General features: G+C 33.8%; 2 protein-coding genes across 2 annotated transcripts; one reads left to right on the top strand and one right to left on the bottom strand.

Moving 5' to 3' along the window:
• The first annotated feature begins 5,628 nt into the window (after window positions 1-5,628).
• Window positions 5,629-11,828, top strand: LOC132627927 (lysine histidine transporter-like 8). The gene is made up of 5 exons (XM_060343541.1): window positions 5,629-6,535; window positions 8,880-9,013; window positions 9,752-10,179; window positions 10,268-10,399; window positions 10,916-11,828. Exons 1-5 carry the CDS (start codon window positions 6,141-6,143, stop codon window positions 11,399-11,401), a joined length of 1,575 nt encoding a protein of 524 aa, XP_060199524.1. The 5' UTR covers window positions 5,629-6,140; the 3' UTR covers window positions 11,402-11,828.
• Window positions 11,829-15,061: 3,233 nt separating this feature from the next.
• Window positions 15,062-16,064, bottom strand: LOC132623489 (dof zinc finger protein DOF3.4-like). Its single transcript, XM_060338256.1, has one exon. It carries the CDS (start codon window positions 15,830-15,832, stop codon window positions 15,176-15,178), a length of 657 nt encoding a protein of 218 aa, XP_060194239.1. The 5' UTR covers window positions 15,833-16,064; the 3' UTR covers window positions 15,062-15,175.
• Between the last annotated feature and the right edge of the window lie 285 nt (window positions 16,065-16,349).

The raw sequence follows: 16,349 nt of genomic DNA on the forward strand, positions 1-16,349 counted from the left end.
TAAGCCTTAAGCGAGATATACACATTTCATACAACTTTCATACATAAAATTTTGAGCGAAAAAAATATATAAAAAAGATAATTTTTTTTTTTTTTTTTTTTTTATAAAAGCTTGTTTTGTATAGGGTTTGTAATGTTATGTTTTGTAAATATAAAACTATCGTCACGTTTCGTAAATATTTCTCCATAAAATGTATATATACGTAGTTGTCCCTACTTTCTATAAGTCTAATAACGCGAATATGCTGGTGTTGGGCTCAATGGGTAGGTCTAGAATTCTGTTTTTGCGTGAATTGTCCTTCTTTTAGGGTGGTCTTTAATTTTTGTCCCTCCAATTGCTGGTCCTTAATTTTTTCCCGTAGCTTAAAAAAGTGATCGAAAATACCTCGAGATTCTGGGTTCGAACACCCGCTCAGTCAAACAAAAAAAATTCACAAGACAAGGTTTTTGCAAAAAGTCTGCCTTATGCGGCAAACTTTGTCTTAAGGCATAATTAAAAGTCTGCCTTATAAGGCAAAGTCTACAGTCTCCGGAATAGGTTCTATGTAACTTCACCCGAATAGGCATAGGTTCATAGAACTATGAACCTATGCCTTGCGAAATTATTATCATTTTTTACTCTGCTGGATTTTAAACCCAGAACCTCAAAGTATTTTCAGCCACCTTTTTAAGCAGGAGACAAAAATTAAAGATCAGCGAATGAGGGACAAAAATTAAAGACCAGTCCGTGTATAGGTCAATTTGTGCAAATTGTCCGTCTAGAATCGCAGGGCTTCTTTTTGTTGGGCCGATTAGTGGTTTAATGGATATAGCAAGTCTTTGGTTTCAAGATACTGAGAGTTGTCCAAACACTCAAAGGGTTTTGGGAGATTGACCTATATATACATACTAAGAAAAGTATTTATAAAATATAACCAAAATTTTCAGTTTGCAAAAATAGCAATATATTTCTTACAAAATTTATATAAAATTTTTGCTCAAGTTTTTTTTTTTAAATTAAACTTTTTTTAAAAAAATTATTATATATATTTTTTTAAAATATATTATATTTTTTAAAAAAATAATTTTTTTTCTCAAGGCTTAGGAAAATCGCTCAAAATTTTGTGTATGAAATGTCTATATCTAACTCAAAGCTTAAAAAGTCGCTCAAAATTTTGTGTATGATAAATGTATGAAATGCGTATATCTGGTTCAAGGCTTAATACTTTCGCTTATTTTGTGTATAAAAACAGTATGAATTATGTATAACTCGCTCAAGGCTTAGAATTTCGCTCACACTTTTTGTGTATAACGTTCATGTTAGGTTTCTGGAAAATTCTTACAACTACAACAACACTGTATACAACTTTCATAGAATATTTAAGGCTTAAACAATCGCTCAAAATTTTGTTTATGAAAAATGTATGAAATATATATATCTCTCTCAAGGCTTAAAAAGTTCGCTCAAAATTTATGTATGAAAACTGTATTAAAAATTTCGCACATATATACACATTTCATACAATTTTTATACATAGAAAATTGAATGAGTTTTTAAGCATTGACCGATTTTTTTTTTTTTTTAAAAAGTATGAAAAATGAAGACTGTTATATTTCGTAAATAAGGAAAAGTATCGTTATGTTTTGTAGCAAAAAGTCTTAAGTAAGTAGCCTATGTCATTTCCCCTTATTTTTTCTTATTCTGAAACAGTTTTGTTTGGTTTATTCAGCGTTTGCCTCGATTTGGTACCGCTCTCACGGCCCGCACCGAAACAGTGCTTCACCCCTAGATGTCCAGTCAACTGCTGCGCCTCAACGCATTTCGGGGAGAACCAGCTGGCTCTGGGTTTGAGTGGCATTTCACGAATTGGTGAAATGACAGAATCCATAAAGATTATTCAACAGGCTCTGGAAGGAATTCCAGGAGGGCCTTACGAAAATTTAGAAATCCGACGTTATTTTTGTTCAATAAGATACCAAAGTGGATGATTGACTCATTCCATACTAGAAATAATCGTAGGAAATCCTTTGATAACCTGGATTCCTATTTCTCAATGATATGCCACGATCAAGACAATTGGCTGAATTGCGAAATTCTCTGCTCCAAAATTGGGTAAAGTGCACAGATATCCGATTTTGACGTCACCATTTAATTTGTGTCCGCTTTTTATTTTTTATTTTTTTATTTTTTATACATGTACTAATGTATCCATGCGGCATTATTCAAACATACGGTGTTTCATATGGCTGAAATTCAATCATTTGAACTTTGACTTCAATCATTTCTGTATGAAGCTCATACACATATTACTGAAGTTCAAAGAAAATTGGCTGAAGTCGGGCAAAAGAGATTAAACTTCAGTTATATATGCATGAAGTTTCGACAAAAATCAGAAAAGTCCAATCATTTTTACCTGAATTTCACTCATACATAACTTTAGACATTTTATATGAAGTTTGATTTTGTCAGACTTAATTTCAAACACCATATGTGAAGTAAATATATATGCAAAAATTGTAAAAAGATTGGATTGGTCACGGTATCAAAACAAGCTGCCCGTGACATTTGCCTCCAAAATTTCTTTAAAGAGCGGACCAGATGCATGATCAAATGTTGATCACCACTGACATACAAAAAGGGTTGACTGGGCCTGCACAAACTCTGGGCTCTTTCTTTCGGCTCGAAATTTCTTTAGTGGTCCACATCTAGTTTTCTCGACTTGATTGTTAATTAACTTTTTAAGTATTTAACAAATAAGAAATAAACATAGTAATCTTACCAGATGCAAGCTTGTCCCAAAAATCTGCTCATATTATTTGATATGATAGCTATTTGTCTGGTGGAATTTTACAATATTTGAAAACTGAAACCTTCTAAAGTACTTTTCAAGAAGGAACTTTCATAGTGGGGTTGTAGCATAAATCATAATTCAGGATTCATTATGCAGAGTTCACTTTTGTGTTTCATGGCGTGAGAGAGATGAGGGCTCCATAGATTTCACTTTATGTCAATCTCACCTTTATTTCAGGTACTTTAAGAATATAATGCGATGTGAACTTTGGATTAGCCATCACCAATATAAAGAAGTTCCGTACGAGAGGAAATTCCATCTAGTCTTGTCTCTACCATGTCCTCACAATAAGTTGCTTACCATCTCTTCTAAATACCAGAGAAGTGACACTTCTAATGCAATAACAACAACGGATCAGACTATCAGGTAATCACACAAGTGAGGTCTGAAGAAGCGACACTTTCAATCTTTACATAAATTACAAGATAACTTACTAAGTCAGACTAAGTCCGTAAAAAGGGAGCCTAACATTCCAAGACTGACTTCATAACTAACCTAACTTGCTCAAGAATTAATTAACATTATCTCTCGAAATATCCATATTGTTTAATTTTGAGCTTTGTTATTGTATAGAACGTTATACTTTTTATTGAGGAAGGATCTATAACGACAGTGAACACAAACTATCATTAAAATCGCTCAATTTCTCTCTCTCTCTATACTTTACTTTCTATTCATCATTTTACTATTTAGTTTCGATTACATTAGCTATTAGTTGTCCCATTCCCGACCCTTTAGTAGATTTTAGCATCTTGCTGGATATTATTGGAACAGCAATGAGAAAATTGTCAGCTTCTCATTTGTATTTTTTGCCATCTTTCCACTTGGACTTATTCATCATCGATCACTCTGCAGGTAAATACATACAGATATTTATAAGAGTAGTAGTGACTTTTTTGAGAAAAATTAGAAAGTGTGTATGAAACTGAAAAGGAATATATAATATTCTTTCCGTTTCAATTTGTGTGCCTCTTTATTTTTAATTAATAATTTTTTTTTAATATTCAATAACAATTTAACTTAAAATTTTTTATTTCATTGTTAACGAGATAATTTATAATCATACAAATATCTCTTTTTATTTTAAATTACAAATTCAAAACTTTTCTTTTCGTTCTTAAATTTCATGTCTAATCAGAAACTGCAACATAAGTTAAGAACTAAGGACTACTTCACATAAAATGATGCTATTTATAAAAGATCAATATTTGTTGGTATCTCGAGGAGTTTTCACAATAATTATATACTCCATATCAGGGTGGCAGACTACTTTTTATTTTATAAAAGAAAAAGGAATTTAAAAGAGAGAGATGAAGTCACAAGAAACAAAGAGATCAAATAGATATACACTGTTACCAGTGTTGTCGGGACCATTCTTTTTGTATCAATTAAGACACACAAAATCATTGCGAGCCCACTAGCAAGCGTATTGTGTTTGTGTAATTTTTATAGGCAAAATAATCTTCTTTTGACATATCATATGATAGATATTTCTTGAAAGTCACTATTTTATATTGGGACGGATGGAAATTGGAGCTAATACCTAAAAGATTATGATCGAAATGAATGAATAACGCATCGAAACAATAATGATCAGTAATCTTCGTTTTTTTTTTCTTTTTCAAGAAGTTTGTGAAAAATGAAGAATGTTAAATTTAAAAGCATAGCTAATAGACAACATAAAATTAATCTTAACTAGTACTACTAACTTTTTCACATTTTCAACTGAACAGTTACCACAAAAAAGTCGTAATATTACGATTTGAATTGTGTTATTTTGACCAAATAGCTTAATCATGTGACAAATAAGTTAATGAACTTTAAAACTTGTGGTTACTAAAACTAATGTGTAGGTACTACGATGGATATACGAATATATGTCAATCTTATATTGGTACAGTCCTATTTTATTGGCGCGTATTAGAAGATGTCAATTTGCACTCATTTATGTCTGTAAGCATTAGTTTTTCTTTATTTTATGTGATACCTTAGTTTTTTAAAGGCAAATTATAATTTTTTGTTTTAAAAAACTTACATGCCCCAATACATATCTTCAAGTAAAATTAAACAGGAGAGAGTAATTATTTTATGATATGTGAACCAAAAAAATAAAATGAGAAAAAATATGAGTAAAGTGGGGCATCCGTTACCCTTGCTGGTCAAACAAAACAATAATATAGTGAAGAAAACATTGATTGTCTCGCTTACATTGTTGTCCTCAACCATCCACGCGCATGCTCTTCCGTGTCCTAATGCGTTGCCTCATTCTCTATTTCTTTTACCTAGTTTAATCTCCTAATTATTTTTTCTGTTTCATTTTATGTATCAGTATATTTTAGTTTATTAATTGATCGAGGAAGCATCACCTAAAAAGTGTTATAGAGGCGGTCAGCTGGTGGTGAGTCATATTTATATGATTAAAAAAAAATAGCGACACAGAGTTAATATTTACATTTATTAGTGTCAAACTTGAGAAAAGTTTGAACTCCTTATAACACTAAAATTTTCTATATTTAAAGGTCCAAAAGGTTTATAAAATTGATAAAGTAGCATAACGGCAAAATATAAATTTTTTCATATGATTGATGTGTGTCAACACTCAACATCACTTTTGACATTTGCATTGATCTCTCTAACCATTTGTCCAAATTCAACACTTACCTACTAGCATGCTAGCAGCAATGACCATTTCACTTCATCATTACTACATCCTTCATCTCTTGAAAAATATATATTGACTTGATTTCTACATATATATAAGTTGTAGTCAAATAAAGATTAACATTCTACCTAAAAGCTTCATGTGAAGATAAAAAAAGAAAAGAAATTCAACCTTTAAATATTTGTAACAAGTCTTGGTTCAGTCTCACACTCTCCACTCTCAAGACTCACTCACTTTCCTTTCTCTGTTCATAAACTGTCACCAAGAATCAAAGCTTTACTTATTTATATTCACACATTAGCACCACCCCAAACAACCAGCGCTGAGTATCCAACCTCCTCGAGATTGCTGCATAAAATCAAAGCCTTAATTCACATCAACGGCCATAATTCAACCTTCAGCTTGACTACTACACAATCCCACACACATTGCATGTGCAGCTCTCAGTATCACACACTATCACTCTCACTCTATATATTCTTCTTTCCTTTCAAACCCCTTTTTTCTTCCTTACACTGACAACAACAGTGTCAAACACAAACTAAACAACAAACGAATAAGTACCCATTAGTCCATTTTCATTTTCCCACAAAGAATAATTCACCTTTTCTCATACAAAAAACCATTTCTTGATTGATTGAGTTAGTGATGGAAGAAAGACCAGAAACTGAACTAATTTCAATACCAGCAACACCACGTGCATCAACACCTGAGATACTAACACCATCAGGTGTAAGGTCACCAAGGGGTGGACATACATCAACTGGTGGTGTATCTAAAGATGCTAAGTCATGGACACCAACTTCATTTATTTCACCTAGATTTTTGAGTCCTATTGGTACACCAATGAAAAGGGTGTTAGTTAATATGAAAGGTTATTTAGAGGAAGTTGGGCATTTGACCAAGCTTAATCCTCAAGATGCTTGGCTTCCTATTACTGAGTCACGTAATGGCAATGCTCATTATGCTGCTTTTCATAATCTTAATGCTGGTATTGGGTTTCAAGCTTTGGTTTTGCCTGTTGCTTTCTCTTTTCTTGGATGGTATTATTACTCATCCCTTTCTTTTCTTGATGTTATTCTTACCATTGCTTTTATCTTGTTAAATTTCTTGTCTTATTGTTAGTACCCTTTACTCTGTTCCAACTAGTTGGGGATTGTTTTTGCCATTTTTATGCTGTTGTGGTTAAAGATAGGATCTTTTTTGCATTTCTTTCTGGAATTTATTGTTATATGATATATGTTATCATTGTCAAAAAAATGATATTTGTAAGAATTACATTAGTATTTGCTTACAAAGCTGCTTGCTTTGGACTTCTTCCAACAACAATTTATTGATAATGAATGCTTATGTGTAGTCCTTTTACTCTGTTCCATCTGCTTGGTGCTTGTTATCGCCATTATTGATGCTGTTGTGGTTAAAGATTGGATCTTTTTTACATTTTTTTTGTGGAATTTATTGTTATATGATCTATATGTAAGAGTTATATTCAAATTTGATTGAAAATATTCAAATTTGATTGAAAAGCTGTTTGCTTTGGGCTTCTGTCAACAACAATTTTTGGGCTTATTCTGGTTTGTCTATCTCTGTTCAATCTACTTGGTTCTTGTCATTGCCATGGTTGATGCTGGTATAGTTAAAGTTTGGATCTTTTTACATTATTTTGTGGAAGTTATTGTTATATGATCTATATGGTAAGAGTTATATTTGAATTTTCTTGCAAAGCTTCCTCCTTTTTTCAACAATTTTGTTGGGCTTATTCTGGTGTGTCTATAAAGCTTCTATTTTGCTGGTTTATAGAACTATCTCTGTTCAATTTGTTTGGTGCTTGTTATTGCTATTGTTAATAGTTTTATTGTTAAAGATTTGATCTTTTTACATTTCTTTGTGGATTTATTGTAGTATGATGGTAAGGGTTATATTCAAATTTGCTTGCAAAGCTGTCTTTTGACTGCTTTTCAAGAATAATTTTTGGGCTTATTCTGGTGTATCTATAAAGCTTCTGCTTTGTTGGTTTAAAGAACTACTATCTCTTTTCCATCTGTTTGGTGCTTGTTACTGCTATTGTTGATAGTGTTATGGTCAAAGTTTGTATCTTTTTTCATTTCTTTAGGGACTTTAAAGTTATATGATCTATATGTAAGAACTTCATTAGAATTTGCTTGCAAAGCTACCAGCTTTTGACTGCTTTCAGGAAAGTTTAGGCTTCTTCTGGTTTGTTTTTTTCTATGAATCTTCTTTTTTCTTGGTTTAAAGAACTCTCTCTTGCTAATTGGGGGATTTACTTGAGTTGGGAATTTTTTTTTTGTTTCATACATTTTCTCAAAGCAAATCTTCAGTCTCGAAAGTCTTGATATTTCTGCTATTTTTTGAACTATAAGTACTGCTTTTCTAAATGCATATCAGTTGTCTTTGAAAATGGGGACCTTGATTGACTATAGTGCACTCATTTAAGATGAATTAATGGACCCCTCTATCTATTGATTTGTTACTATGTAAGAAAATTATCGTTTTGTGGACCAACAAGAAATCTTCTATATCTGTCTCTTTGGACTTACTTTTTCTTGCTTTTCTCAAATTTCAAATGAAATCAGTAAAAAAAGATATCTGCACCAATTCTTGGGTTTGTGCCTATACCTTTATTCCATCTTCCTTTTGCATTTCCATGTCATTTAAGAAAGATGGTCCCATGCTGCATCAAAGGATTTAAGTTCAGTACATTTACCAAAAAATATTTTTACTTTAAAAATCAACTACATGTACATATCTTAATAAATCTTGATACAATAATGTATAAAAGGAATTAATGTAGTTTCGAGACCATTTAATATAAGAAAATTGATATTTTTGTAACATTCTTGGCACTGCAATTTAGTCAACAGTTGGTCCCGGAAATTTTAAGGCAGGTTTGTTTTCTGTTGGCTATGTGAATTTACTTTTGGGATGGCCCAAATATGATTGCTTTAGATGATTTTGACCTATCATTTTGACTTTAAGATCTAATATCTCTAAATGCTACTGAAACTACCAAGTGGACTATTGTGCCCTTGTTACCGTATGTTCCATCTTCAGTGATAGGAGATATTGTAAATTTAATAACTAAATTTCCTTTTATGATCTGATGTATACCTCTTAAATAACTGATCGTCCATTCTATGTCCTTAAATTTCCATTTTATTAACCTTTCGCCAGCATTTACCAGAGACTCTTAAATTTTTGTCTTCTGAAAGGAACATAGAGCGTTATCATGCTAACAGCTTAGTGAAACTCAAGCAGTGAGCTAGGAGTGTCATAGCCTACGTCTGTCAAATAAATGCCGTGCTTACAAAATTTTTCCTATAATATTCTTGAGAGAATCGAAACAGTAATATTTCCTTCTGAATGCAGGAGCTGGGGAATAATTTCCTTAACTATAGCTTATTTCTGGCAACTCTATACTTTATGGATCCTTGTTCAGCTGCATGAAGCAGTTCCCGGGAAGAGATACAATAGATATGTGGAACTTGCGCAAGCAGCTTTTGGTAAGAAAATCAAGTAATAAATTTTTTAGCTACCAACTATTCAAAGTTGCCTGCCCAATCTAATTATCTCGTTCTGTTATCTCTGCTCAATTTATATCCTATTTAAGCATCTCAAACCTCACTTATCCGATACGTCAAACTCCATGTCTTTCAATTTATATGACAACCTTACCATCATAATGTTTAACACCATTTCATTTCCATCCAACTTCCACAACTTCCGCGAACTCAAAAACATTAAATTATTCATATTCTAAACTTTTATGTGAGGTTTTTCTCTTAATCATTTTTTTACTACTCCTTCCGTCCCAATTTATGTGAAGGTGTTTGACTAGCCACGGAGCTTAGGATGAAATGAAGACTTTTGAAACTTGTGGTCTAAAATAAGCAATAGATATTTGTGTGGCTATAAATCATCTCATTGAGGATAAAATTCAAGTATAAAGTCAGATTTTTACTAAATATAGAAAGGTGTCATTCTATTTGTGATTGACTAAAAACAAAAGAGTGTCACATAAATTGGGACGGAGGGAGTATTTTCATTCACTGCCACTATTAGAATACTTAAGTCCAAATGAATATCTTAGACTCTGTGACCAGTCAAACGGTATCCCGATGAGATGTATGAAATGATGATAGAGTTATTTAAATCCTACTTGTTATTTAAGCGTAAGGAAATGAACATAGTTTCACTTTGCTTTCTAACATTGCCAAAATTGTATTCACTTGCACTTTCAGGTGAAAGACTTGGGGTTTGGCTTGCTCTCTTCCCTACTGTTTACCTATCTGCAGGGACTGCGACAGCTTTGATTCTCGTAGGAGGTGAAACCATGAAGATGTTCTTTCAAATTGTTTGTGGTCCGCTCTGTTCATCGAATCCTTTAACAACTGTTGAGTGGTATTTGGTTTTCACTTCCCTCTGCATTGTTCTATCCCAACTCCCGAACCTGAACTCCATCGCTGGACTCTCCCTCGTTGGAGCAGTGACAGCAATCACATATGCCACTATGGCGTGGGTCCTCTCTGTAAGCCAACCAAGACCACCTTCAATTTCATACGAACCCATTTCATTGCCTACCTATACAGCTTCTCTCTTTTCTGTCTTGAATGCTATGGGTATTATAGCATTTACCTTTAGAGGACACAATTTAGTTCTTGAAATTCAGGTAAATTTTCTCTTTCCATTTCCGGGTGTGTTGACACATCATTTTTGCAATTGTAAAGATGTCCACTTTATTATGTTTCATTTTTCAGGCAACTATGCCATCAACTTTCAAGCACCCAGCTCATGTGCCAAGTTGGAAGGGAGCAAAAGTTGCTTATTTCTTCATAGCCATGTGCCTGTTCCCTATTGCCATTGGAGGCTTCTGGGCTTATGGAAACCTTGTAAGTATCGCTATCTTTCTGTTATTTCCGCCAATCTAATAGGAATTGGTTGTAATAACTATTGAATTCAGTCACATTATTTTGACAGTAAAATATTTCTCATTTTTGCCTTTGAGAAAGCTTTGCCAAACTATGATACGTGTATTAGTAGTAATCTTGCTACTTTACTATCCACACAGATTTTTTTCTTGTTGCATTTGTTTGCATGGGCCATATATCCTTTATAGAACGGTAGACTCCTTCCCTCCAGACTTCAGACTATATATGTTTTCCTTATTTCCAGTGACGGATCCAGGATATAAATTCTATGGGTTCAATCTTTAAAGTTCTTAGTATTGAACCCATTGTATTTGTAAAAATATGGGTTCAGACTTACTATTTGTTGCAATTTTAGTGAATTTTTATAAATAAAATAAATTTATGCTCCGCATCGAAAGTATTGGGTGCAGCCTGGTATGCATGTGCATCCGCCACCCGGCTTATTTCTGGTTTGATTGCTTACTTAATTCCTTACAGATGCCATCGGGAGGAATGCTAAGTGCCCTATACGCCTTTCACATTCACGATATTCCAAGAGGACTTCTCGCCATGACATTTCTCTTAGTCGTTTTCAACTGCTTGAGCAGTTTCCAGATTTACTCGATGCCAGCATTTGACAGTTTTGAAGCTGGATACACCAGCCGTACCAACCGACCATGCTCAATCTGGGTCCGTTCCGGTTTCAGAATATTTTTCGGATTCGTTTCGTTCTTTATCGGAGTGGCACTTCCGTTCCTGTCGAGTCTTGCAGGGTTGTTAGGAGGACTCACACTTCCAGTAACGTTTGCTTATCCTTGCTTCATGTGGGTCCTCATAAAGAAGCCTACCAAGTACAGCTTTAACTGGTATTTCAACTGGATCCTAGGATGGTTAGGTGTTGCTTTTAGCTTGGCTTTTTCGATTGGAGGAATTTGGAGTATGGTCAATAATGGACTTAAACTCAGGTTCTTTAAGCCCAGCTAAGAGATGAATAAGAAGTTTGGTATGTAGACTTCTATTTGCTAGTAGTTTGTAATGTGTGTTTCTATTCTAAGCTTGAGAAAAGGTGAAGTGGAGAAAGAATGCGCCCGTGTTTGTCGAGTTGTTCCGGGTAGGGGGCGGGGTTGGGAAAGGAAAGGAATATGTATAAAGCCATAGGTACAGACATGTTCTTGTTTGCTGCCTTTTGGAATCTGGTGTTGTGTCAACTTGTGAAATGCTCCAATTTGAAGAATATATAGAACCACTTGGCTTATGATTGAAATCCATTCGCGTTGTATGCTTATGATATCGCTCTAAAGCCACATTTTATAGCAACTAGATCTTTATTTGACAGATTAAAGCGATTTCATGTTTGAAAGTTATGCTTGCATTGTTGCATTTGCAGTACTGAAGAAAGATTTTGAGACGAGTTACTCTTTGTAGAGTAGATGATTTTTGTTTCTCATGGAACGATCACTTTGACATTTACAATTTTTTGTAATCATTTAAAACAAAACCGGGCTGCATACTTGGACAAGTTCATTGAGCTCATAATCAGAATGCTTCTTTGCATACAGCTAATATATAATGGTGCTGATGGGATTCTATTAAAAAAGTTGAATTCATTTTGCATGGAGTAAAGACTATCTGAGCACATGGGCGAATGTTGCGTTGGGATCGAAATAATTAGAAATTATATGTAGGCTAACAAGAAATGTTTATGAATTACGATACAATTAAAGTATTATGTGTAGACTGTAGGGACTTAGTAGCTTAGTTGGTTGACTATTTGAATTTTCACCTTGTTGGTGAGGGTTCGAATCCCCGCATTGTAATCCCCTCCTCCATTTTCCTTTCCCCTTCCCCTACCCGTATGTAATAAAAACACTTTAAAAAAAAAATTATGTGCAGACTAACAAAGCGTGCAAATCCTGAATGGCAATTAATAAAAAATAAAAAAATCTCCATAACAAAATAGATATAAAAGCTTAACATGGTTTAAGTGGTCATTCCCATCCTAACATTTTGGATTGCATTTATTGTTCTCAGTTTCTCAATTTGAATAATATATCAGTAAATAATTTTTAAAATTTTAAATTATATATGCTAAATTGCATTCATTCATATAGGGGTCATTGGTACGGAAAATTTGCATGCACTAGTTAGGCTTGGATATATTTACCATCTTGCTAACTTATTTTGTTAAAACACTTTTAAAAGTCGATTTATAAAGAAGAGAACTAAGGAAACTAACAAGTAAAACAAGTTTGATGGATAAAATTGTCTACCATTATCAAGGGCATATTTCCACCACCTAAATTACCTTCGGGACAGAGCTATTATTCTAGTTACGGTTTTGACAAAACCTTAATAGTTTTCGCCAAAATTTTGCATTTGTTTTTTAAAAAAGTTACTTATTATGTATAGATAATTTATCAAAAACCAATAGATTACTTTTGTTACAATACAAAGTTCATCAACTCAAAGTTCTCAATCTACCTCTAAACTAGTTTCGAGGTTTAATAATTTTGTTCCATGAATTGTAGGGAGTTAATTTGCATAACCACAGGGGCGGAGCTAGCATTTCACTTATGGCGTCGGCCGAATTCAATAACTTTAGCGTATATTCTATACTTACGTTAAAAACTCTACTTAATATGTACAAATAGTTTATCAACAACTCAATAATTTTCTTTTTTAGAATATAAAACTCATAAACTCAAAATTCTAGCTTAATCTCTCCGTAGAGATTACAAAAGCATGCATGCATAGCCTAATAAGGCGACTTAACCATGAGATGTAGTGTGGAACCAAGTACAACTAACGTATATAAAGCTTATACAATAGCAGTATAATAGTAGTACACATCCTATGTTGGCCAAATTATGCAGTCAAGTCATTTTATTAATGGTAATAAAGGAGACAACGTGGAAAAGTGACATGCAAAAGGTACAAATTCTTTGGACCCTACCCCTTGGGTTGGGATTGGGAATCAATTCCATAATATCGGCCACTGTCGGTGGTGCATATCAACCTCGGCTGACGCTTCATTCAAAGCAAATGCGCCGCCGTCCCTTTGGTGGCTTTTTCTTAACATACTGTGAAAACCTAATCCTCCTGTCCTAAGCTTTCATTGGTGACATTCATCAGTCCTACCAGCATGGGCAGAGCTAGGATAAAAATTAATCTTGTATATAAAAATATCGAACATTAAATTCCTGTAATTATTTTGTTCATATATTTACGTACTCTCTCCGGTTAAAAAAAATATTCACAAAGCCTTTATTTTTTCATTAAAAAAGAGTGTTTCCTTAATAAATTAAGAACAAATTAATCTTATTTTTTAAAATTTGTCCTCATTAAGTGTAAAGTAACCAAATTCAATACTTATTTAATTAAGAGTAATTTAATCAAATTATCTATTTTTATCTACAAGTTATTAATATTTTCTTAAAGAATATGCATATGACTAAGCAAACACTCTTTTTAAATAGGAGCCAAGAGTGATGAATCATGTATAATCGTCTCACTTCAAATCGGAAATCATAATGCTATAAAATATACCAATTTTTTTCGCTATGATAAAAGTTTATACACGATAAGACATGCATGGTTTTTATAACCATGATGTGGTGGACAGTTGTGCACCTTGATTAATTTTATCAATCACCATTAGCCAGCACAAGTATCACATACGTAATTCTATCAACTAAGGTTTGAACAAAAGGAAATTAAACTAACACCAACACAAATACCCAATAATCCTATCAACCACGGTTTTAACAAATGGAAACATTCATCAGCACAAGTATCAAATAATTTTATCAACCAAGGTTTGATCAACAAATGAAAACAAGTCACGTAGTATTTTAGCTTTTACCAAGATTAGAACATAAACCTCATAGTTCTAAACTTACGCAAAACATGGAGTTCCCGTTCAAACATTCAACACTTAACCCAAAAAATATGTCAGATTATCAGGAGTTTTTAAAGTTCACATTAGACAATTGTGTAACACGGGTCAAAGGAAAGGGGAAGGGCCCCCTTCAGAACTGGAAAAAAAAGAACTTCTGAAATTCCAGGCCCCTCTTTCTCCCTAACAAACCTACAATTCTACATATACTTTAGATAATAGGATTGTAAGAACATATTTTTTGCAGGCGTTTAAACATATAAGTAGAAAACAAAATAGAGGAATCCCCAATCAAAGCCCCGAGGCCAATAGCAAATGAAAGAAAAAAGTAAAATCCTCAAAAGTACCGCACATTTTGCAACTTAATAGACCATGGAAGGAGGACAAAGAAACAACAAGACGACATGGACAATAATAGAGTAAAGAACAAACATTAGTAATTTATAAGGATAAAAGGATTAAATTTAAAAATTTAACCAAAGACATGGACGATAACATTCATGGAAGCAACAAAGAAAATATATTGTTCATTTCATGAAAGTTGCACCTATTTCTGTCAAAGAGAAAAAGGAAGACCCCCAAATACATTTACACAAAAAAAAAAAAAAAAAAAAAACCAAAGACACTTGCCCACCAAGCAAAAATAGCCTTGCCTACAATATGTTTTAAGTAGATTCCTACAGCCAAACCAATCCATGCACCCCAGAAACTTGCAAAAAGACAGACCATTGAAGTTAAATAAAGAGATAAGAAACAAAAAGGCAAAAGAGAACAAACACCTCCTTTTTTTCGATTTCTTCCATGAAACTATTAAAGTACGTACATAATAATAATATTATTATTATTTCTACTTAGTAAGTACTTCATTTAAGACTGGTCCCTGGTGCTGATATAGCAAGATCAGGCCAACCACCAAAACAATCATCATCATCACCGCCAGCACCACCTTCAATCTCACCGTTACTCATCTGCCACTTGTCATTATCACCACCGTCCCCTGCATTCCCTCCTACTTGCTCCATGGGCCAATCAAGATTCCCAAGCCCAAACCCACCTAGCCCGAGCCCAAATCCACCTAATGGCCCAAACCCACCACCCCCTACAGGACCCGTCAACAAAGAAGTAAACGAAGCCCCATTATTCACCCCCTCTTGCACTGACTCATTCAAGTTCACTTCACAACCCATCAACGAAACCGAACCTTGACCCGACCCGGTTGCCTGGACCGACCCGGATGCTTGACCCAAGTTGGTTGTGGTGCGGGGGCGTTTGTGGGAGTTCTTACGTGTGCCACCACCTACGGGGACGTTACGTAAGGTACCTCCACGTGTCCAATAACGACGGCATGACTTACAAAAGTGACGAGGCTGAGAAAGATTATAGTTGTTGTAATAACAGAACTTTGTGTTTGTTGAATCACAACGTGGACATGGCAAGTTCTCAGGTTCCGATGGTCGTGTTCCGTTCACCGGCGCCGGTAGTCTTGCCGGACGTCTATTGTCACCCATTTCTGAAGACATTTTGTGAAGTTTTTTTTTTCTTCTCTTTTTGTGGGGCTTTTGTTCAGGTGAATAAAGGAGGTGTTCTTTTAAGGAACAAATTAAAGTACTTTGAAAGAAGACAAAGATTTGATTTTTGAGAGAGAGAGAGAGAGTGAGTTAAGAGAGTAAAGAGGGAAAAAGAGAAATCTTTGTTCTGGAGTGAAATAGTGGGATTCTTTTCTTTTATATACGGATATGGTGAAGCTTTTGAAATTACACAATGGTTCTTTTTTTTTTTTTTTTTTTGGTTACTATAAACATTCAAGTATCTTGTCAATATTACCGAGGACTTGGGAGTTTTTATGTGTAAACAAATTGACCTAATCTAACAACAATAAAGGAGATGGTCTAAGTAGACAATATAGCGGTAAAAAAGTCAGGAGCTGAGAGTTACATTTAGGGAACTTTCCAGTAGATAATTTAATGATCAAGAGACCAGTTAAAAGTGAAAAGTATCACGTCAAAACTTTCACTCTGTAACTCAGTTAAAATAATA

The sequence above is a fragment of the Lycium barbarum genome, chromosome 2 (genome assembly GCF_019175385.1).
Source record: "Lycium barbarum isolate Lr01 chromosome 2, ASM1917538v2, whole genome shotgun sequence".
Classification (NCBI taxonomy): Eukaryota; Viridiplantae; Streptophyta; class Magnoliopsida; order Solanales; family Solanaceae; genus Lycium; species Lycium barbarum.

Bases quoted from the DNA above. Each gene is read 5' to 3' on its own strand.
- LOC132623489 (XM_060338256.1), bottom strand. From the start codon at position 15,832: ATGTCTTCAGAAATGGGTGACAATAGACGTCCGGCAAGACTACCGGCG.
- LOC132627927 (XM_060343541.1), top strand. From the start codon at position 6,141: ATGGAAGAAAGACCAGAAACTGAACTAATTTCAATACCAGCAACACCA. The intron at 9,014-9,751 runs GTAAGAAAATCA...TTGCACTTTCAG, and splicing joins ACTTGCGCAAGCAGCTTTTG to GTGAAAGACTTGGGGTTTGG. The intron at 10,180-10,267 runs GTAAATTTTCTC...TTCATTTTTCAG, and splicing joins ATTTAGTTCTTGAAATTCAG to GCAACTATGCCATCAACTTT.